The sequence below is a fragment of the Nannobrachium achirus genome (genome assembly GCF_963921795.1).
Source record: "Nannobrachium achirus genome assembly, chromosome: 6".
Lineage (NCBI taxonomy): Eukaryota > Metazoa > Chordata > Actinopteri > Myctophiformes > Myctophidae > Nannobrachium > Nannobrachium achirus.
This window is the reverse complement of record NC_137815.1, coordinates 49,021,907-49,046,888: the sequence shown is the minus strand read 5'-3', so window position 1 is coordinate 49,046,888 and position 24,982 is coordinate 49,021,907. Positions and strand designations below refer to the sequence as shown.

Below are 24,982 nucleotides of genomic sequence, written 5' to 3'. Positions count from 1 at the left end.
TTCAAGATCCACATCCCACTCCAATGAAGAATGCACCTTTTGGTCTAGCCCAGGGGTTTTCAACGTTTTCCACTAGTATTTCCAGTATTGTATAAAATTGTGTTGCAGATTAAACATTTTCATTTTCTTGGCTAATGTTCCACACAGAATAGGGATAGTAGGGTTCAAGTGGTTAGTGTAGAAAAAAGAAAGTTCTTATGACACAAAGATTTGGAGGACCCCTTGTAGTAACTCTGGGGACCCCCTAGGGGTCCTGGACCCCCTGTTGAAGACCCCTGTTCTAGCCCTAAAGCCAACCCGGGCCCCATTATTATTCTTACAATGATCTTTTAATATTGTTGCTGTTGGTTACTCATTCCCTGGAGACTTGAGTTCAATAATATATATTTTTTTGTATTTGTCGCATTCCTAAGACAAAAATGCGATTACAGTATGTATCCCCATTGATTCCGGATGGGGACCCGGATGCATGGCCCTGGATGGGGATCCAAATGAATGGCAGTGGATGAGGAAACCGTCAGGTTCTTTTTGTCTTAGCAATGCGACAAAAATCTAAAAATATTATTCAACGCAAGTCTCCATGGCATGAGTAATCAATAGCAAAAACAAACTAAACCACTATCACTTTCACTTAAAAAGAAAGAAGAAAAAAAAACAATTGAAGAAATAACATCATCTAAAGTACAAGCTCACAAAGCATCATATAGTGACACAGTTTCAGATAATAGCAACTGCATTTTTAATGGTCTCATTGCTTCTTAGGAAGAAGGGAAGTCCGCACACTGTTCTTGTAGCTCCAGCGACAATTTTATTAATGAGAAACAACGTTTCGACCCTAGCGGGTCTTCATCAGGTCCAGACCTGATGAAGACCCGCTATGTGTGTACCCTATGGTGTGTATTTTTTGGTCCAGCACCTGAAACATTTTTGGAGATGTGCGTGCTTCCCTCTCTGCTCCTCATTGCTTCTTAAGCTCAATTTATGTTCCGTCATACGACTGTGTCAAAATAGCAGACCTACAAGCCCACAACGCATCGTACCCTTGTGCGCTTGTGGGTCGGGTATTTTCGACGTGTGTGACACCATCGTGCGACAAAGTATGAATCGGACATCATGGTCCACATTGTCGTTTCACCAATCACTGCACATGTGTAATCATACACCCCTTGTATTAGTCCCCCAGCTATCTGACCACCCCCGCTCTGTGTAATGCACATTCCTGGCTAAAGACTCGATAAGCATGCCTGACAGATATACTGTTTAACCGCCTCCCATCAGAAAATTGAATCTAAATAAGATTTTCTTTTACTAGGAGACCCGGTTTGTGTAGTTTATGATATACAGTACATACTGTATGTTATTGTGCAAGTTGCACTGCCAAGGTGTGGTAGCTTTAATTAAATACGGTATTGCACTGCTCTCTCTTTTCCCCCTCTATACATTATGAGTATGTTTGCTTCTTTGCTAACACTTTGCCAAGTCATGATATTCCTTAAGGTGTAGGCACTAGTGTGTGTGTGTGTGTGTGTGTGTGTGTGTGTGTGTGTGTGTGTGTGTGTGTGTGTGTGTGTGTGTGTGTGTGTGTGTGTGTGTGTGTGTGTGTGTGTGTGTGTGTTGGTCTTGCATAGATTTAATGCTATTTTCTGCCCAACTTTACTTAAAGGAGTAGTTCTATTGATTACTCACGCCATGAAGACTTGAGTTCAATAATAAATGTAGTTTTTTGTCGCATTCTTAAGACGTTAATTTGATTACTATAAATGTACCCCCATTGATTCCGAATGGGGACCCAAATGCATTTGGGTACATTTACTATAATAAAATGTTTGTCTTAGGAATGCGACAAATACAACAAAATATTATTAAACTCAAGTCTCTTTGGCGTGAGTAATCAATAGAAAAAAATCATTTTGGGGATGAACTACTCCTTTAAAGCACCAAATGACCACTTAAAGTGACTTACATTCACACTGTAACCCCAGGGCTCCACTGGCGGCGTCGCGCTGCTCTGCGTCTTGACGGCGACATTGACGTCCGACCGGCTCCACTGCAGCGCAGCGGCTGTGACTGAGGTATTCATTCTATGGCCAATATAGCCCATTTCCAAAACAACATGAAAATCACTTTCAAACAGGAATAAAACTATTTGTGACCTGAATGTGAACGTATAGCGCACATATGTTCAGCAGAGAGCAGCAATGCACCACTGACCACTTTGTTTTGTCATGATTATAGCCTGTTGTACATAATTTTATCAAAGTAGACCGCTGTAATTACTAATTAATACAATTTTTGGGACATCTAGTCACCCTTGTGACTGGACGTTGTGGACGCCGTCAAAAAATTGAACCGGGGCGATTTTCGAGTTTGGACGCCGTCACCGGAGCGTCCGACGCGGACGTCGACGACGGCAGTGGAGCCACCCTTCATTGATTAAAACGGGAGCGTTCCCAACGTTGACGCGACGCTCGACGCGCCCGGTGGAGCCGGGGGGTAATGCATTATAACAGAGATTATAATCCATTATAAAAAAATATTACAATGTATTGTAAGCATGATAAGTATAATCACTATCCTTGACAGAAATAAGTATGTGAATGACCAGCAATTATGAGGTATTATGATACTTGACCTTGTACTGTACTTTAAAGGGATATTCCACTTTCAAAAAACTTTTTGTCATTGTATGGTCTAATCAGGCTTGTATTAACACCCTGAACAGTTTTTAATTTTCTTCATTCAGTATTTAGATATTTGAAGTAAATGTTATCTGGCCCTCCAGGCTCAGGGCCTCTCCCCACACACACTCATTGTAACTTCAAACTCCATTTTAACCATGATAGATTCATTAAAAACACCCATTATTTTTTCTGGTGACTCATACTACCCTCCTAATACGTGAGCAGGCCGTGTTTTTTCCATAACGTTTTTCATGTATTTTTAATAATTCTTTGGGAAAATGGAAAAAAATAAATACAATAAAAATATATAAAAAATACATGAAAAACGTTATGGAAAAAATACGGCCTGCTCACGTATTAGGAGGGTAATATGAGTCACCAGAAAAAATAATGGGTGTTTTTAATGAATCTATCATGGTTAAAATGGAGTTTGAAGTTACAATGGGTGTGTGTGGGGAGAGGCCCTGAGCCTGGAGGGCTAGATAACATTTACATCAAATATCTAAATACTGAATGAAGAAAATAAAAACTGTTCAGGGTGTTCATACAAGCCTGATTAGACCATACAATGACAAAAAGTTTTTTTGAAAGTGGAGTATCCCTTTAAGTCTTAATGAAATGCTTTATGTTTTATTATTATTGTTATGATGTTATTATTTTATGCATGATTATAACTTGTGCTTGTAATTGTAGTGTTATAAGCATAATATAATGCATTTATACTTGACCTTATAAGTAATTACAATATGCTTTACATTGTGCATTATGAATATTCAAGAGTGCGTATAACTATAAATATACAGTAGCATATTACAGTACATTACAAGTATGATTATAATAATTCATCATAGACAATGTGCTTCCAGAAAGTGCTACCATTATGTTTAATTTGTTATTCGAATAACTTGAATAAAAGTGCTGATAGGAGAAGTGTCCTCAGGCTGCGCTAAATCAAATTCTGTGTGAAGGATCACAGCTGGGATTTAATCTGATCTCAGTGGCCGAGCTCTTATTAGCTGGCCCGGGCATGCAGGCCACCTGACGTGGCTGACAGGTGAAATGACGCGGGCTTTATTTGCCCTTGGCTAATTGATTTTGCATTGACCTTGGTTAATAAGTGTGATGTGCTCTTGTAACCGCGGTTGAGGACTTGGTTTTAACAAGCTCTTATTGGATCCCATTGAATTGTTTAATGTCTTAGCAAGTAGGACGAAACGATACACTGTTCTGTGGATATGTGCCCCGTGACGGCTCTTAGAGGAGATGGATTCTTCTCTTGGATTTGAGTGTGTTGACTCATTCATCCATTCATTCATTCATTCACTTATTTTATTTTCAGAAATGAATTGTGTGTGTTTGTGTGTGTGCGTGCCTGTGCACGCGTGTTTGTGTGTCATATCATAGCAGTCCAACGGAAACCTAATTACAATCATAGGTACAAAACTACCTATGATTCATTGATTGTAGGCTATTCATCATTTTGTCACATGCTCTTATTAATACTTTTCACTGGTTTCATTGACAGACTTAACCGCTTTCAAACTGGTGTCCCTTTTTTGGGCATCTCATTATAGTGCAGCAAGTAACCAAAACAATCGTTCAGTTTGTGATAAAAGCATGAAATTTGGTACACTTATAGCCAAAGGCATTCCGAAAAGATTTGGATATGGAGGCATCGTGAATTTTCAACATGGCACCCATGGCAGCCATTTTTCTAAATGGCCACCAGCAACGACTCTTTTATTATGAGTAATGGATATAATATGATATTTTAGACATATGTATCATACATAGTACTTGGTAAATGTATTTTGAATCATTTAAAAGTTGTCATTGAATATTCAAGATGGCCGCCATTTTTCAAGATGGCATACAAGTGACTTGTATGACTGTCTGTTATGGGTGATCTTGGTGTCAAATCTGTAATTTTTTATGATGCAGAATTCAAATTTGGAACTTTGGAATTGGCCAGAAGCTTCCTTCTATCTTTCAAGATGGCAGCCATATGGCCAAAATCAAAATTATAATTGCAAGTTATTATCTATTTAATTGGAATTACATCCAATGATCCAATAAACCTAACAATCCCTATATCAGCAAAAAACTGAACCCTTCGAAATGTATAGTGGATGTTGAAACACAGCCAGGGCACACTGGTGACACCACTGCTGTGAAACTCAGCATGGGGTTCAGTGCCAGCTAAATAGACTTCGCTTAATAATGCCATAGTTTCTGTCATTAATGTGCTGGTTGTGGTGATAGTTTAGTGGTAGCAGGCCTGGAATGTCATCATTTTAGGGGTAAGGCCACTTGGCCTTTGGTGTTTGGTCTTTTTTTTAGGGCACACAAGCCAAATGTCAGGGCAGGAAGGCCATCAAATAAAACACGATTTTAGTCCATTGAAAGAAATTGTTGAATTTAAGTGTTAGGGATGATAACCTAATCTGCAGTGAAATAGATAAATGATGGTATTTACACTCTGATCCATGCTCAGCCATGCACCAATCAAAGACATTGGATTGGTTTAAAGATGCAGACTCTGGGGAGTTAAGATTTCAGAAAAAACACTGGTGTCTACATGACAAGAAAGAGACACCAGTGTCTACTGTCTACATATTGACAAGTAGGAGATAGAGGAGAAAGTGGTACAGTCAGCTGGGGCATTTAGGCCACTGTGGCCTCAGGTCATAGTATACACTTGTTTTGAGGGGCACAAGGCCAAACTGAGGGGCAACGGAGTCCATGGCCTTCATGGCCTCCATGAAATTCCTGCCCTGAGTGGTAGCGTAGTTTAGTTTCCTAAATGCTATCTAATTTTAGTCCCACATCTATGTAGTTTACATTAGATGTAGTTAGATAGCTGCACCTGAATGGACAGGGTGTGCCAGTGTGGAAGAGCTGAGCCACTGGTAACAGGGCTTTGTATGACTTTCACATAGCTACCCAGATGGTGTACAGATTGCATAGTACTGGATGAACGATCGGTCTAGGTGTAGGGCTAGGTGTCTTATCCGAACCTAGTTCCCATATCCCATACTTGAATGTGTTTCCCTGTAGTAAAAGCTGGTAAAGGATAGTCCCTCTGCCTACTGCAAACATTGTTTTGTGTTTGATGAGAACATGTACAAGAAATTCTCCATATCAGATAGATAGAAACATCTATCAATAGAGAGAAAGAGACAGACAGACAGACACAGACAGACAGACGGACAGACAGACAGACAGACAGACGGACGGACGGACGGACGGACGGACGGACGGACGGACGGACGGACGGACGGACGGACGGACGGACGGACGGACGGACGGACGGACGGACGGACGGACGGACGGACGGACGGACGGACGGACGGACGGACGGACGGATGGATGGATAAAGATAGAGATCTCCATATCAGTTGCAATAGCAATAACAATAGTCATAATAATAACAATAATACTATCTGGATTGTACTGTATATAGTGCTTTTACACTACAATACAGCACAGTAAGGTACACAACAGTACAGTATATAGCGCTTTTACACTACAGTACAACACAGTAAGGTACACTACAGTACAGTACAGTACCAGACAGTACAGTACAGTAAGGTCAATACAGTACAGTACAGTACAGTAAGGTACCGTACACTATACTACAGTACAGTACACTGCAGTACAGTAAGGTACAGTAGTGTACTATACAGAAGTACAGACAGTACAGTACAGTACAGTACAGTACAGTACAGTAAGGTATGGTAGAATACCATACAGTAGAGTACAGTACAGTACAGTACAGTACAGTACAGTACAGTACAGTGCAGTGCAGTGCAGTACAGTACAGTTAGGTCAGTACAGTAAAGTAAGGTACAGTACACTACAGTATAGTAAGGAAGCGGACGCAAACTCTAGAGGTGAGCGGCACGAAGGGCCGCAAACTTCTAGTTTTATTACATTTCCATTCATCAAATGGTTCATTTGTTGCTGATATAGGGATTGTTAAGTTTATTGGATCAAAATGTAATTCCAATAAAATAGATAATAATAGCTCTATTTTCTTGCAATTATAATTTAGATTTTGGCCATATGCCTGCCATCTTTAAAGAAACAGTGATAATATACTGTACTGTATTTACAGTAGCCTGTGCAGTGAGATAGAAGGAAGCTTTTGGCCAATTCCAAAGTTCCAAATTTGAATTCTGCGTCATAAAAAATTACTGATTTGACACAGAGATCACCCATATCAGATAGTCATACAAGTGACGGCTGCCATCTTGAAAAATGGCGGCCATCTTGAATATTCAATGACAACTTTTAAATTATTCAAAATACATTTACCAAGTACTATGTATGATACATATGTCTAAAATATCATATTATATCCATTACTCATAATAAAACAGTCGTTGCTGGTAGCCATTTTGAAAAATGGCTGCCATGGGCGCCATGTTGAAAATTCATGATGCCTCCATATCCAAATCTTTTCGGAATGCCTTTGGCTATAAGTGTACCAAATTTCATGCTTTTATCACAAACTGAACGATTCCTTCATATTCTGGAGCTAACATCCTGGACTATTATAAACAAAAGTTTTACAAAGATTTTCAACGGCGTAAATCGCATATCTACATTGCAATCTCTCAATGTGTCACATAGAACGGCACGCAAGGAAGTATAAAACATTGCAAAAACCTAAAATGGATAAAATACGAAGATACAAGGTTTTTGCGCGACAGCGACAATATGTTACTAAGTTTGCATGGCAGCTCGGAGCATCTGTTATCATGTCCAGATGTGGATTGCAGACTGCGGTGCAGTGTTCAGTGTTTCTCTTCAGTGGACATACATACGTACAACACAAAGTGCATCTGGATGTAACATGCGTCCTGTCTGTGGTGGCCTCTTCTAAAGGCTCAAGGCACTCCATGTCCTTCAGTCTCAGCCTTGTTAGATTGACTAAGTGTTGTCAGGTAGCTGCTGTTAAGGGGAACTCGGGGAAATCTTTTACCGCTGCTTTTTATTACACCGGCGTCCTTAGGGGATCAGCCTGCACTTCACAGTTGCCCTAACAAGTAATTAATTAGCGACGGTCATTTTGTTTATTTATATATTTTTTAAAGCAGGTTTAGCTTTAGCTATCAGACATTGAAATCATGGTGAAAGACCAGCCAGGGGTGCCCAAAAGGTAGATCGTAATCTACCAGTATATCACAAAGGCTGTGCAGGTAGACCACCTGACATGCCACTAAACAAATATAATTAAAATATAAAGACAATATTTTTATAAACAAAAATCACAAAACCCCTTTTTGGCATCTGTCACATGAATGAAGGTGACTTGATTGATTGATCAAGAAGGGCCTGTCAGCTCCCTTCATGGCATCTAAAGTAGTCAAACCCCCCAATGCAATGCTTTGTTTTCAAGAGTAACATTTACAAAGAATGACTGGGATGAAGTCTTTTCCCCCAACTATTTCTCATTTCAAGTGTGTTTGTCTTATATGTACGCCAGTGCCACTATTCCAAAGCCCCCTCAGGTATTTTTTGGGGTGTGTAGATCATGTTGAGCAGGTCATGTTAAAAGTATCCCTATTCTGGGTGAAACATTAGCCAGAAATAGCAGAGCATCTGTGCATGTACCGTAAGATTTTGTATGTGTCAGATCAGTCTGCTCGTTCTCGTTGGGGGCGGAGCTGTGTGTGTGTGTGTGTGTGTGTGTGTGTGTGTGTGTGTGTGTGTGTGTGTGTGTGTGTGTGTGTGTGTGTGTGTGTGTGTGTGTGTGTGTGTGTGTGTGTGTGTGTGTGTGTGTGTGTGTGTGTGTGTGTGAGGAGCGTCCATTCGCTTCAACTCGTCGCAACAACCTCAAATTTTTTAAGCGTTTCTTGATTAAAAAATATATTCATTATTTTAACCCTAAACCTAACCCTGAAGTTGTAAATGAACACTGTTAGTAAAAGGCCGGCTGACAAAAAGTGAACTGTGTGAAACACAGTTGTAGACCCTGCCCACTTTATACAGTGCTGTAATGGTGATTTTGACACCTGGATCTCCACTCTGTTGTTTTCATCAACCTCCGACTCACTTTGAAATATATTAGTCCCAGAGATTTAGCCATTTCAGGCGACAGACTTCTTCCATGGTCAAAGTGTGTGTTCTATCTCTCTCCATGAATTAATTGACATCTGGCTGAAACTGTAGTGTAGTTCCTCAGAGAGGTATTTGGGGAAATCTCGCTCTTTCGAACGACAAAGGAGCGTCGGGAAGGTTAGCGACTCACCCCTCGGAGGTTAGGGTTAGTGTAAGGGTTGGGTTTGGGTGTCGAAAAGATGACACGTAGAAACAGCTCCCAGGTATTCTAGAGGTTTTACCTCCTAACCTCCACTGCCAACCTGTCTGCAAAACCGTCCATGGTACGTTTCAAGCTTTTACATCTGCTATTTTTGAACATTTTGAAAGTGCGAGAACTATGGATTTAGAAGGCATTTGTAGAATCGGCCTCAGGTCTTAATGGGTTAAAATATATCTCAGACAAAAGTATTTTTAAAAGTAAGTAATAATCAGTGGTGATTGGTCGTTGAACACGGTACCACAGCGTGTAGCCGGATTTATTTATCACATGCACGCGCAGGTACAGTACGAATGTGCACGCTAGAACGTGTGTCCCTCTGAGATCCTTCGATTCATGAGCCAAGTAAATGGTAGCCCCAAACGGCAACTTTGCATAACTGGTTTACAAGTGAGTGTGCAAATGCATCCTCACACCTCGTGTAGACGCATATACTAGGCAACACAGTATGTTGGCTTCAGTAGGGCTGCTGCTAGTATCCTATCTGCACGAAACAATGCCTCAGCCACCATCAAAGCAAAAGAGGGTAATATTCGTTCAAAGCAAACTTTTAGTTTCAGCTCCTCTTAATAAATGCATTCATTGAGAAGATTTTCAAAGACTAAACTAAGCTAAAAACTCTTAATTTACTATACAAACATGTTTCCTACTACTATTTATACACCCGTAAAATCGCATACATCGCATACATCATAGGCACATGTGCGCATGTGACGTCAATAAATGACCTTCCCCCCCGTTAAAGAAAACACCAAAACAGCACTGGTAATAATAATGCCACATCCAATACCCTCCTGGGAGATTATTTCTATTGGCAGTTGCTATTATTTCCCCTTTTGGCCTATAGCTATTCACCAGATTGAAATCCAACAATAGTGCATATGTTGCAAATCAAACCTGAAAACGTGTCAATTTTACTCTAATGGAAATACATTACGGTGTACATAATCACCCCCACACACAAACGAACACACACATGCACGCAGGCACGAACAACACACACATACACACAGGCGCACGCACACACACGTGTAAAAATACATTTGGCTAGAATTACAATGTGCCACGCAGTACGCATGCAACCATGTGCCGACAGTTCTGATGTGACAGATACAAAATCTTACATGCACACATGCTACATGCACCATGGAGATGCTATTTTCTGTCCTTGTCACAGTGTGGCAGGGAAATAGATGGGAAGATGGTCAGCAAAAGACAGCGCGCGTGTTTGTGTGTGCAGTGTGCGCGCATGTGCACACACACAAGTACTTATCCGCCTGTTTGCTCCGTGGATTATGTAGAGCACGTTTACATACCTGTTGTAACTGTGGCTGCGTGTACGGTGTGTGTTTGAGTGCGTGCATGTGTTTGCCCCCCATGTGCATCGAATGGGCTACCCGCTGCAACTGTGGTTTAATCTGTGTGTGTGTGTGTTTATTTTTGGGGGGGCTGTAAAGGGGGGTGATATATAATGTGAAAAGCAATTTGAGATTAGAGTGCTGGGTGGCTGTCATTTACACCAGACAGGACTGTAATTGAGGAAGCCCCACGGCGTACGGTATGCATATCGTACCGTATACAACACCATTATTGAACATGTGGACAAGATGCCCATGCCTGTGGCCATGGTGGAAAAAGTATTCAAATGTTTTACTTAAGTAAAAGTATCAATACAGCCGTTACACGTCTTCGGGCTTTAAAAAATAGCAAAAATAGCTGATCTACAAGCTCAATGTTCTGCCAATCCACTGGAAATCTACTGTCTTGCCAACAATGGTAGGACGTGTGAAGTTTTGAAATGGCACATCTGTCACAAGTAAAAGTCCATAATTCAAAGTGTACTCGAGTAAAAGCATGAAAGTGTTGGCATAAAGTACCAAAGTAAAGGTAAAAAAAGTCTTTGAAAACAGAAGATCTACAAGCTCACAACAAGCTTGTAGATTGGCTATATTTTATGTATAAATAGGGCTAAAGTGGTAAATGTACGTTTTTAATATTATTTCTGCAAAGTAAGTAGTAACTACATTTTTCATATAAATGTAGTGGAGTAAAAGTACAATATTTGGATCCGAGATGTAGTAGAAGAAGTAGTAGAAGTAAAAGTATTGGAAATTGGAAGTACTCAAACAAATACCTCAAAATTGTACTTACTTTACACCACTGGTGGCCACAACACCCTCCACACATGATGTATATACTTTATCACACAAACAATGCAGCAAAAGTACAATTTGCTAATGTATTTTGTGTAACCTCGTTCTCAATTCAATTCAGTTGTATTATAGTGCCAAATGTCAAGTTGTCTCAACGTACACAATAGCCTTTTCCCCAGCCTTTGTAGCCGTTGTTTGTTCAGTTTGTTTAGCTAAACTTATTATGGGTTTTATAATATTGTTGAATTTCATTGTGTTGTGTGGAATGTCTTATTAGGTCTTATTAGGATTCTGTCTTATTAAAACACATTATCTGTAGACATAGCTAGTGTTGTTAACTTGCACTAAAAGTAAATAATCATGTCCACAATGTGAACTTTACATTGCGTCTGAAAAGTTGTGCCTTATTATTTATGAGTGCATTCATACCCATTCATACCGACTGCTACAGGACATCAGGAACACATACAACCAGCTGTCTAAACCAGGGTTATCAAACCTTTTTGACTCAGGGCACCCCTTTAAATAATGTTTTTATCCACGGCGCCCCTGAATTACACTATTATTTTTTTAAATCTTATATTACGCTACATAAATATGCAGATCTTTCTACCTAAGATACAGTTTATGTCACAGCGAAAATCAGAACGGACTGAAAATAACTTTATATTTGACTCTTAACCACCCAGCATCCCTATTCTAGGGGGAAGGTTCACCAAAAATAGCTGATCTACAAGATCTAATGTGAACTTGTGGATCTGCTATTTTTGGTGTTGGGGTAGATGGAAAAAGAACTCGTCAAGTACAGATCAGGTGTGTTTTACTAAGCATAGAGGCTCTAAGTGGTTAAACCGAAGTGATATTGATGGATTCCAAATATTATTAAATTATTCTGTGGCACCCCTGGACTGCACCCACATTGGGAAACCCTGGTCTAAACAACGAGGTTATATACAAGTTCCTTATTATTTTTCCCCCCTTTGGCTCAGCAGTTTGGTTGTTTAAACATTTTGTGAGCATAGTTATCAGCGTTATGTAACAATATTTGGACAGTGTTTAATTCATAAATGATGATTGAGACGGTAGCTGAGCAAGTGCATCAATTATTTGATAACGACACAATCATGCCTCTGCAGACCACAACACACACACTGGTTCCACATTTTACCCCCAAGTGTTTTGCGTACCAGAACTCACGGTGCCTGCCACATTCAGACATTTAAAATGTGCAACTGTTTCCTTACTAGCTGCTGATATCATGCAACATCAGTTTCACCAGGTTGCCCCAGAGGTGGTGCATTTCTTCTATGAAATGATGAATGGGAGCTACTTCATGGAATATGGGTCTGATGTGGTCTGTCCGTGTGGTCACGATCTAAAGATGTTATGCATTCTGTTCTGGCTACGCTAGTGGCTAGGGGCCGATGCATACTCTACTTTTAGCTGATATACTATATTTTATATTTATATATATATATATTTTTGCAATAATATTTTGTTTCTTTGGCAATATTATTTTTTTGTTTGGCAATATGACGTCATTCAGAGGTTCGGGGCGCGGGTACCGTCATTAATTCGGTGCTGAAGTGATTTCGTTATTCCCCAAACCGCATTAGGTGAAGATGGGGGCCGCATGTGACCCCCGGGCCGCCAGTTGTGTATGCTCTTTATCTTTGAAAGCTCAAAACCTCACCACTGTTTTGTACAGTTTTGATGACACCACAGGGCTCTAGGTTATTTGGCTCAGCTGACCAAACACCAGGGTGATAATCAATATCCATTTACCAGTGCGATGTGTAAAACAGTGTGTGCTGGTGATTGAGTTGACCTCCTGTCTTAGCGGGGGTCAAGTCAAATGTGTCCAAGAAAACCTGTGGCGCCGTACTGCTGACAGACCACCCAGTGGTGGAAAATGTACTCACATGTTTTACTTACAGTAAAAGTATCAATACTGAAATATAGAAATACTCTGTTAAAAGTGAATGTCTGGAATGAAAAAATGTACTTAAAGTACCAAAAGTAAAAAAAGGTAATAAAAAAAAAAAATAGCAGATCTACAAGCTCAAAACGCGTCGCGATGCAACACATTGTGAGCTTGTAGATTGGATATTTTCAAATAGCCTATGTATAAAATCAGGCTAAAGTGATTCATGTATGTTTTATATTATAATATAATTTATATCTGAAAAGTAACTATTAACTAACATTTTCAAATAAATATAGTGGAGTAAAAGTACACTATACTAGTACAAATACTTCAATATTGTACTTAAGTACAGCACTTTACACCACTGCACGATGTGTGACGATGTTTTGTGTGGCCGGCCGTGGGTCAGTGGAGAGCTGTCCTCCAGTAAACAACGGTGCAGGATGTGAATCCAAATCTCATGCTGATTTTCAAGCTATCGAAGAAAAATGTCCACGGTTTGATTGGCTGAAACAACCGTGTGATTACACCCGCTCTCCAATCACCTGGGATAGTCAAAAAGCAGAGACACGCGTGGTCCATGTCACAGTGGTCTGAATCTACCGCATTCCCCACCACCCCCACTAGTCCCCACCTACAGCACTCGCCATATTGATGGCTTCAAAAATAGAAATGCCTCAAAATGTCAATCCTAGTGTGGGGGGCATGGCTGCTGGGCCTTGTTTGATGGCGGTGAAAATGTCAGATGGTCCAAGGCTGATGTCTGCGCTGATTTCACCAGGTGGGGGGGCTGTGTCAGAGTAGTGAGCGTAGCACACACATTAGCCCCTCGTTGTGCTACGGTCGAGTTGGGCATCGGTGGGGGATTATCTTACCTGATTGTGTGTGTGTGTGTGTGTGTGTGTGTGTGTGTGTGTGTGTGTGTGTGTGTGTGTGTGTGTGTGTGTGTGTGTGTGTGTGTGTGTGTGTGTGTGTGTGTGTGTGTGTGTGTGTGTTTGTGTGTGCTTCAGGTTAGCAGCCCCCTTCGGTGTTCAAGGTTGGCAATAAGGGTATTATGTACAGTGCAACCCCTGTGTGCTTTGCCCCTCGTAATTCTACGGCTACGCAAACGGTGGCCGGCCAATGCATGTAAAGCAGATTTATCATGGTTCATGATGAGGCGAGGGAGATCACGGCCGTGCTCGATGATGCAAGAATAGAATACATACAGTCACATACAGGGATGGATGGGGCCTTCCTGGTGCCTAACCACACAAACCACACGAACCCCAGCATCCCTATTCTGGCCATGGCAATGCCACATAACTGACATCATGTGATGGAATCCAGTTTATGGACCTGTATTACATCTCATCTGGCTACTTGTCTCTCCTTCTCTCTCTCTCTCTCTCTCTCTCTCTCTCTCTCTCTCTCTCTCTCTCTCTCTCTCTCTCTCTCTCTCTCTCTCTCTCTCTCGGGACCTAACAAAGCCAGTCTTAGGAGCGGTGAGCACCGCTCGAAAACAGAAAGTGATCAACGCAATGTAAAGTGAAATGCTAATTGGGTCATCTATGTGCACAATTAACTAATTGGAGCATTCTAGTTCTTAATTGTAGAATAGTTGGGGTCCATTTGGAATGCTAATGCAAGGGAAACAGCTGGTGTGTGTATGTGTGTGTGTGTATGTGTGTGTGTGTGTGTGCGTGTGTGCGTGCGTGCGTGCGTGCGTGCGTGCGTGCGTGCACGTGTCTGTGTGTGTGTGAGAGAGAGAGAGAAAGTCTTCTGGGAGAAGGTCCAAATCCACCCTGGGCGCTCTCCTTCCCATCTCTCTCGCTCGCGGTCTGTCTCTTTGTCTCTCATTCTGTCTGTCTGTCTGTCTGTCAGTCAGTATATGCCTCTGTCTCTCTCGCTCTTTCTAGCCATGTTTATGTTATGCAGGGACGTGCAGAGAATGTTAGAGAGGCAGGGGCCTTTTGGTGAAAATATCTTAAATAGCAGACCTCCAAGCTCGTCAACACGTCACTGTGAGCTTGGAGGTCAGCTATTTTCAATGCTTGATTTCAACATGAGATGCTGCATTCAAGTTCAGGAGAGTTTGGACAAGACAATTCTCTTGAATGCTGCCTTCAGGTATGGCATGGAAAGGAGGCATTTGCATTTCTTTTACCATAGTAAAAACTGCATTCATGGTCTGGAGAGGCACTTTTTACAGATGTATAAAAAAGCAGGTGCTCAAGCCCCACTGATGTCTATGCGTGCACTTGCCTGATGTTATGTCTGTGAAAGTGGGGTGGGAAAAAAAACAAATCTACGATGGAGTGCTAGAGAGAGAGAGAGAGAGAGCGCAGTGAGACAAAGAGAGGAGAGAAGAGAAGCATAGCAGTGTGATTATCTGTGGGCCCCAGCCTTTTTTTCGTTCTTTTTTTTTTACCTCCTCTTGCTTCTCTGTGCCTCTGTCATGGTCATACAGCCCACCAAGAGGTAGGCGTGTAATCACTTAGGCCTCATTTAACCCCATTACAATAAGTCATGCACACATCTTAAAAAAAAGAGTGGTTGGGATCCTCTCATGGTCATTAGGTGTAATTAAATTGAACAAGTGGTCACGCTAACATACCAGTTCTACCGGAACCCCCTCCCACATCACCATACAGCCAGAAGATATTTTTTGGTTTGTTTGCCTCTGGAATCCCCAGCAACGCTTCGTAGATTCTTGAATTAACGTTTCCCCAGTTCAAAGCCTCGCGAAGCCTAATTTATACAGTACATAGCAGTGCGTGTGTTGCTTCGGAAATTATGGGATTATCTTCTCACAATGCGTGACTACACGTTGTGGGCTTGTACATCTGCTATTTTCAATGTGTGCTAACTGGCCTTATACGCAACCATTATACAGATCATCTCAGACAATTAGAATATTGTGTAAAAAAAGCATTGCAGATGCCCTATAGCACCACAAATCATAACTGACTGCGGAAACTTCCCACTGACTTCAAGCAACTCTGACTTCAGAAGGTTGACATTTCTCTATTATAAATCCTTGTTTTGAGTGGTCTTGTGTAGTATTGTAATATTTTGAAATATGGACCTTTGATATTCATGAGCTGTATACCATAAAAATTCAAAGTTTTAACACAAAAGCTTTGAAATAATTCACTGAATGTGCAATGTATTTAGAATATATGAAAGTTTCAAAAAATGATTAAAGTTTGAAGAGAAATTAGTTTTACACAATATACAGTATATATATTTTTTTAGATGGATCTGTATATAAATGCATAATAATCAGACAGTGTTTTTGAACCCAGTTATGTTGAAGACAGAGGATCTACTGAATGGTAAAGGAGAAAAAAAAAGAAAGATACAAAAAACAAAATGTGACTGAGCACTGGAGAAAGATGGAGAGATTGGTAGCTCAGATTTGTGTTGTGTTGTGGCGCCAATAATGGGTTTTCTGAGCAGAGTGTCAACCCTCTGACATTTGATGAAGGGGGTTGTCAGATTGCTCTCACATAGGGACTCATCCCTCCAAAAAAAGTTGTCCATTGTAAAAGGGGAGCAGGTGGCCATTAATGACATTTTTACCCTGCTAGCAGCAGGATGGCAGCATCAGTTAGTTGGTCGGATAGTTGGTCCATTGCTTTGTACTCTCGCGTAGCCAGGCCTACACACAACGGAAGGTGGGGATTCCGTTGTGTGAATTTTCCCGAAAGTTGTCTTTATTTCACAGTGCGGTGTTCCTGCAAACGTATTCCCTGCTGGGAAAGAAAACTCTTCTACGTCTCCCACTCCATCGGTTGTGCTCGCAATAAACAATATCCAAACAAAACATGGATTTGGACAAAGTTACACCTAGTAACCTAGTAGTTAAGAGCTACAATCTATTTTTGTTGGGGGATGTCAACAGACCCGCACCACATGACGTAACTTCCCTTAAACGCAGCACTTCCGCCACTTCTGTTAGAACAACGCACAGCGCATATCGTGCCCAGGGTGATTGCTTATTCAGTCCGTCCAACACTTTTGTCCCAAACAAGATATCTTAAACATTAATGGGTGGATTGCAGTGGAATATTCTGTGTACCTTAGTGCTCACCAGATGATGAACCGTTGTTGACTTCAAGTCCTCCATAAAGAGCTGTCTGAATAGCAGCTGCATCTAATCAAACCATTATTTAGTTAAGTTTTGTAACAGGTACCCTCGTTGTTATTTGCTATTTTACTAGTAATCTAGTAAAATGTTCAAATTGTACGAATGTACTATTTTCTATGAAAATAGTTGAACATTCTGCAAACATCTAGCCTAGTTCCAGACCCTGAATCGCTAGCCACACCCCTTTAAATTTTTTGTTTTGGCGATTCAGGGGTCTAGAAGTGCTCTCATTGAAGAGGCCTGCCTCGGTTGAAAATCCGATCGGCGAATCAGCGTCATGAATCAGGGTCTTGTGATCAGCGTGGGTGGGGGTTTCCCAGAACTCATGTGTGTTTCCAAGTACACCAGCGCCGCCGCCGTACTGTACCGCGCATCGCGTCGCGGTAAATTGCGGTAAAATGCGATCGTATCGATCTCGCTATGAAACACCAGTAGCAGGCATGTTATGTTGTGTTTGATTACTAGTTCGTAGTGCTCCTATTCTGACTGTTTCTTTGGTTAGCAAGTAGCACTAGCAAGCAACAGGCTAGCCACTAGCCAGCCAGTCATGTGTTGGTCGGTGAACCAATCGCTGAAGACTGCCTCTTTTTGGCAACGCCCATCCCTGCAATCGCCCTGGGGGGAAGAACTTTCAGACTGAATAATGAAGTGAAACGAAATGTCAATTCAGGCTGAGTGTCAGGCTAGCAAACATCTACAAGCTCACAACAACATGTCTATTTTTGGTATAGAGGGAAAGAAATGAGGGGCCAATGAAGTTGTTTGTTAATCCATCATGAATACGTATGCCTCCCTCTAATTCTGGTGGTAAAAAGTATTACCCTTTCGTTCAGTCCCCTTTTATTTTCATTTTTTAACCCTGTATGGCAGTGTCAATCTGTAAACCTTAATGGTCTGGTTCTGTGTAAGGACCAGCTCATAAATAATAAGCAAGATACTACGTCAATACTTCAACAACAGTACAACAAATGCATAGGAATATCAATCTAGAAAACAATAACGTAGGTAGACCACGCACCTAATCAGTAAAAACTTTTTGTACGTTTTGACACTGGATGGCACTGTTCACTAGCCTGTGGGTCACCAAATATTTTCCGATTCTACTACTTGCTTGGGCTGTTCTGTCCGTGACGCAAGTTATCTCCATACATGGAGGCCGATGCTCATTCATACACAGCCAAACCTATAGGAGTGGTTAGCACCGCTCAAACATAAGCCATAAGGAATAAGCCATAAGGAATGTGTATGGGAGAGGGGCTCGACGCAAAGTTGACGCAAAGCCTATATCTCTGGAATGGATCGTCGCGCCTGGACAAGGATTATATTATTTTAATTCTGTCACAGAAAACGAAGCTGTCCTACTGGCTCGAGCAGTTGGGATGTTCAGGTATGAATACTGCTCAATATCTGTGTGCTGCATGTAATCTCACTTTCTTTCTTATCTCCCTCTAGGTTTCTGTCTAGTAAAGCAGCATTCCTGTTTAAGTCTTTTGCTTTTTTTATTCCATAGAGAGTCAGAGTCTCACTTTCTCTTTCTCTCCGAATTGGAACATTTTGTGCTCAATGGAGCACTTCCGTAGGACCCGCTGGTTGCCTGGCAACAGTTGTTGTCTTTGGTGAAGACGGCCTGACCTTGATATGAAGGCCACATAAGCAGCTGTTTACTGCATGCACAAACACACAAACAATCACACAGACGTGACATTACAAACACATTCATACAAACAGGAGAAGTGGAGGGTAGGGATGGGACGATATGAACATTTCATATCACGATTATTGTGACAAAAGAAATCGTGATTTACGATATTATCGCGATAATCAAAATCCATTATCCTGGGGCGGAACATTTGCCACAAAAAATAGCAGATCTACAAGCTTACAACGTTGTGAGCTTGTAGATCGGCTATTTTTTTGGCAAAGACTTTTGATAGAGAGTGAAAAAAAGAGTATGTATATTACAAGTTCCTTTTACCAATTATAGAGGGTTTAAGTTTAAGTGGTACCGGATATACAGCTCGGCAAATAAAAGGTGAATTGATCCCAGTGCATGACGGAGGACGATATCGATATGGTAAATTAAATCTCCACGATACGATTATCGTGAGTGTTTTTTATCACGATAAACGATAATATCGCATATCGTCCCATCCCTAATTCACACAAACAGGAGAGGTGGAGAGACAACCGCTGTTTCCTGGAACAAAATGACAAAGGCTCGTTCGTCACTTGTTTAATTTGTATGGTCGTCCACCCACAACAACACTAGCTGCATCACAATAGAGATACATATTGAACATGCTGGCTCAATGTGCGTCACATAATTGTGACAACCTTGGTATGGTGTTTGTATGCATCTCACAATGTGTATGAGAGAGATTTATTTGTAACCATATTTTGTCAGGGGTCTTCAACGTTTTCAGGCCAAGGACCCCTTAGCTGAAAGAGAGATGAAGCAGAGACCCCCAGATTCCATATACTGTAGTTTCATCGTTTGACAACACAATCATCAGTGTATTTTGGATTCATGTAAATTTGTGTTATCAGATATGTAACCACTTGAACAGTCAATACTTATAATAAACATGACCTTTCACTCTGTACCTAGTGTGCTCTTTTTTTCCCTCTACACCAAACCTCTTTGCCGAAAATAGCCGATAAACAAGCTCACAACGTCCTCACAGCGTGAGTCGTTGTGAGCTTGTAGATCTGCTATTTTTGGCTAAAGTTCTCAGAATATGCACGTTAGGGTTCAAGTGGTTAATATAAAAGAGAAAAAAGGTTCCTATAACACAAAGATTTGAAGGACCCCCTGTAGTAACTCTGAGGACCCCCTGGGGGTCCCGGACCTCCTGTTGAAGACCTTCGCCTTAGGTGATCAGGTTGGACTATTGAGGTGATCGAATGAGTTCTCCCACATAGTCACAATTTATCCAATCTTTATTATTCATGTTAAATTATTGATCCATTATTTGTTAGGTTTTATTGTTAAACTAGAGAGGGCACTCCTTGGCCCACTAGCAGCATGCATGCAGAAGAAATGCGATGCTGATTGGCCCAGCATTTGAGAGATTAGCTGCGGACACGGCCAGCCAGCCACAGAGACATACAGGGATGAAAACATAATGGTGTTTGTTGTTTGTTCGTTTGGCCAAAAAAGGGAAAAATGTGCAATACATGTATAAATAGCTAGTAGCTAATTTATATCTGCAGTTCCTGGATGAACATCATCATGACACCAACAATTATAAACACACAAGATAATCATTGACATATTCTAGCTATCCTTGTATTATTATTCTAATTAGCAGGCAATGGTGATTTTCACTCTGGCACTGGGTGATCACGCCAGTCTCAGAAAACAGTGATTATGTGCCTGAATATGCAGACACAGTGCCTCCATCCTACTCCTCCAATTCAACACCCTCTCTGACAGCAAACCGACTCAGCTGTATAAGAGTCGGCAGTGCAGTGACAACATTCTTCCTCCTCACTCGGCTTCCCTCCCCTGCACACGCCCATGTGCGTTCATATAGACCAGTGGTTTTCAACCTTCATATCAAGGTCCATTATTTATTATTAGTGGGCATTTGAACCACGTATGGACCACCATTTGATGATATTTAGCCTCTCAGACCCAAACTGTAGAATATATGTTGTGATCCTTTGATAAGATGATGTCCACAATTTCCATGCTGTATTGATGTGGTGGCATAGGACAGATAACAGGTAAATGTTGATCAAAATAACAATTCTTCTACATTCTCATATGTAGACTTCTTGTACATTAAGTATGGTAAGATGTTTAACAATGATTTTTTTGTAAAATGAAACCAAATGTACCCGTAAGGGTCCATTTGGTTTCATTTTACACTCTCGAGAGTTAAAGATCTAGCAGGGTCCATTTAGTTACCAACTCTCCATACCTTCAAGGACCACTGGTGGTCCCCGGACCACAGTCAATCCGGATGCTCTGCACTGGATTGTATCCCTAGACCCCCATGGTGGTGGTCTTTACCACTGTGCCAGCTGAGCACCCCTTGAAAACATTTTTACGTTTAAGTTACACCGATAATATTCCCTTTCAGAAGGCAGCCATGTTGTGTCACCTGACTTGAATATTGCCTGCTGATTCGCTGAACAAACTGATTAACAAAGGGGCTGTTGTACAAGAGCAGACTTTGTTCTGCTGTAAAACATGAACTTGCAATACCTTCTTGAGCATCTGAGCTGAACAGACCAGTGTGGCAAAAATGAATGATCTTCGTGTATTTTAATTATGGAATTGAATTCACAGCATATACAATTTACTTTTTCATTTTGCTTGTGCCAATGGATGACCTAATAATAACTATGGTTCCTCGACCCAGTTTGACTCGTGACCCAATGTTTGGGTTCTGGTTATTGTGGGCTCGCCTGAAAGGCGCGAACACTATGTTATCTTCATCATTATTTATAGAGTGAGTTCCGTCATGTGAGTTCAGTCGCGTGAGTTCCGTCAAACAAAGGCAGGGCCCTTACCCAATGAGGTGCAATTGAGGTGTGGAAAATCTGGGAGTGGTGTTACAGTAGCTGGAGTATTGGTTGGGCTTCACATGATAGTTAGCACGCTGTAGAATATAGTCACGAACGAGCCCACACTGTTTCGGAGGAACAGTATCTCTAGTTTATTAATTCATGTTTTCACGTGTGTCATCTTCTCAGCCCTCTAACAACATGGCTGGCTGTCTACTAAAAACTAAAAACCGTCTCCTGTCTTTCGCTGGCACCTGCTGGCTCTCAATTGTTTTCCAGTGCCTTTCCGTGAGCCGAGTGGACATGTCGACCGTGCGCTTTGGACAGCACATCATCAAGGCCTCCGCCGTATTCCTGCAGACGGAGTTGTCCTTCGCGCTGGTCAACAGGAAGCCCGTGGTGCCTGGCCGTATCCTTTCTATTAGCAGGCTTTGTGGACGGCGACACAGGTACGTACTGAGTCCTCAGGTCCTCTGGCTTTCACAATTGACGGCTGTCTCGTTGTAAGCCATCTCACTTTCCGTCTCTCTCTCCGACTTGACTGGAACACGCTGCGCTCAATGGAGCACTTCTGTAGGCCCCTGTGGTTGCTTGGCAACTGTTGTTATGTTTAGTGAAGTGAGCCTGACCTTGCTATGAAGGCCAAATAAGCAGCTGTTTACTGCGTACACTCTGGGCCCTGGGTACAAGGATTCACTGCGGGCCCCCCATGAAGGTTCTTCATAGGGGGAACTGGGAACGCATTATTATGCATTGTTTTGTGCTTTAACTATTGAAAAATAGCAGATCTACAAGCTCACAGCGCGCTGCGAGCTTGTAGATCTGCTATTTTTGGAAAAATCTTGAAAATTTGTGCAAGTCTTTGAATATTTCAAATCCTTATAAGGTTTTTTGAAAAAGACTACGTTTCTATATCAGTGGTGCGCAAACCTTTTAATGTGAAGGACCCCCAAAATGATATAGCTAAAGGCCCCTCCACTTTGGGCCCTAGTAACTCAGTCCCACTCCCCCCCCCCTCCCCCTTGTGACGCCCCACACACACACACACACACACACACACACACACACACACACACACACACACACACACACCTTCACACACAAACGGTGGGTAGACGACTGCGGTTTCCTGGAACGAAAAGGACGAATCCCCGTCACTTGTTTAATCTGAAAGGTAGAAATGTGTGGTGTTTGTTTTGTTCTCCGACTCAATTCGTAACGGCTGTGTTAGTTTGCCATTAAATGAAGATGCGCCTGAGGAAAGCACGCGTGGCGGGGGTCATGTTTCTCTGTCTGCTTCCCCTTCCATTCCTTCCCCGATTGTACCTGTGCAGAAAAAAAGGCCTCCACTTTTTGGTGTATTAATCATCACTTTCAACTAGCTAGAGCAAAAATCTTGCATTCATTTGCATGATTTCCATTGCTGATTTGCTTTGAATAATGCACTTATTCTCCTTTCTTGAATGATAATCAGTTCTTGGCTCCACGCTGGAGTTACTCAAGTGCTGCTCAGTCCTTGCATAACTCATCTATGTTTAGATTAACTTTGGACTGGGGGGAGATTTCTCACCACATAATAGGACATTGCTGTATAATCCTTAAGACTGGGGAGAGGCGGCCTATGTTCTAAGGCCATGCATTAGCATTATTTAAATATAACACCTCTTCCACGGTCCTACTGTAGACATTAGAATAATGCCAGAGAGCGGATTCCTGAGACGACGCTGTGATTATCACCCTAGATGTGAAAGGCCAACCCTTTTTTTCTCTTCCTGAGGGAGAGACACAGACAGACGGACAGATGAACAGAGTGAGAGAGACAGAGAGAAGAAGAGAGAATAGAGACTGTGAAAGCGGGAGGGAGGCAGGGTGAAGCGAGGAAGACGTTGAGAAAGATGCCATTTGACACGAAACATCTGGGAACAAGAGTGATTGTTCACTTGGAACTGAATGTTTGTGAGGCAGCGAAAGGTTATTAAAGTTGCCTACAGCTAACAAAGTAACGAAAAGTAGAATTGACAAAACATTTTAGTTAACTGGAAAAAGTGTCTTTACAAAACAATATCTAACTGAAACTGCGTTGTGTCTTTTCAAAATGAACGTACTTACTTATCCCCATTACGCCGGCTAGCGCATACGGCAGCAACAAAGTATCTCCACTTCCATCTGTCTTTTGCAGCTAACAAAATAACAAAATAAGTAGAATTGACAAAAAAAAATATAATAATAATAATTAATAATTAACCAAAAAAAAATGGCTTTACAAAACTACAAATCTTTGAAACTGCATTTTGTTTTTTCAAAATGAACTAAAACTAACTAAAACTTATTCATAGACTTTCTGACAAAGTACCTTGACTTTGAGGTACTGTATCAGCGTCTTGTCTAGTACAACAAGGATAGGTATGAGAGTGGCAGATGTGTTGAATTACACTCTCATTCTGAAGGCCATTCCGAAGGCCAATGTCCAATTTTATAATGGTATTGAAAATAATTGGATCGCTCACAATGACTCCCATCATTATTGCCCAATGTCAGTTAAATCAGTTCAAGAGGCATTGAAATAATTTGAGCATTCAGTTCAGAGGAAATTAAACATATTCCTCCTTATTCTTCTCCTATTCTTTTGAAAAGGTATTTTAAAAAGACAACGGTGGCCAGGCCAGACCGCAGTCCATCTGTCACCTCATGGAACCTACAGAAACGCTTTTAAGAGGTTCTGATAAAGTTTTCTTTTGGGGCCCTTTTGCAATACAGATTTTTACTTATAGGCGTGCGCGCGCGCACACACACACACACACACACACACACACACACACACACACACACACACACACACACACACACACACACACACACACACACACACACAGAGAGAGAGAGAGACCCTATTTAAGTATTGATCTGTAAGTGAAGCAAGCTTCTAATTATGAATTAAATAGTGACTTAACATCATGCAGTAGAAGATAGACCACATTAGTAGCTTATGATATGCGATGTGTCGTCTATGTAGTGTGTTGAACATTTGGCCTATAATGACCCTCATTCAATCATGGAGGACAGGTCCCACTTGAATTACAAAGATAAAGATTCTATTACTTGATGGTGTGGTGGCCTCAGTCTCAGAATTGTAATATAGGGCATATGAATGTGAGGAATTTAATATGTACAGTAGGCTCGTGGCTTATCCATAAAATTCCATTTAATTTCTGCAGGGCATGTGAGATTTGCCATATTCTAATGGGGTGG

General features: G+C 41.4%; 1 protein-coding gene across 2 annotated transcripts in view; it reads left to right on the top strand.

The window, feature by feature from the left end:
• fhit (fragile histidine triad diadenosine triphosphatase) overlaps positions 1 to 24,982 on the top strand; it is a 408,209-nt gene that overhangs the window by 94,269 nt on the left and 288,958 nt on the right. For both annotated transcript variants that reach the window (XM_080727799.1, XM_080727798.1), the window contains exon 4: positions 22,013 to 22,142. In XM_080727799.1, coding sequence (XP_080583925.1) covers positions 22,037 to 22,142 — 106 coding nt within the window. In that variant the 5' untranslated portion in view covers positions 22,013 to 22,036. The remainder of the gene's footprint in view (positions 1 to 22,012; positions 22,143 to 24,982) is intronic.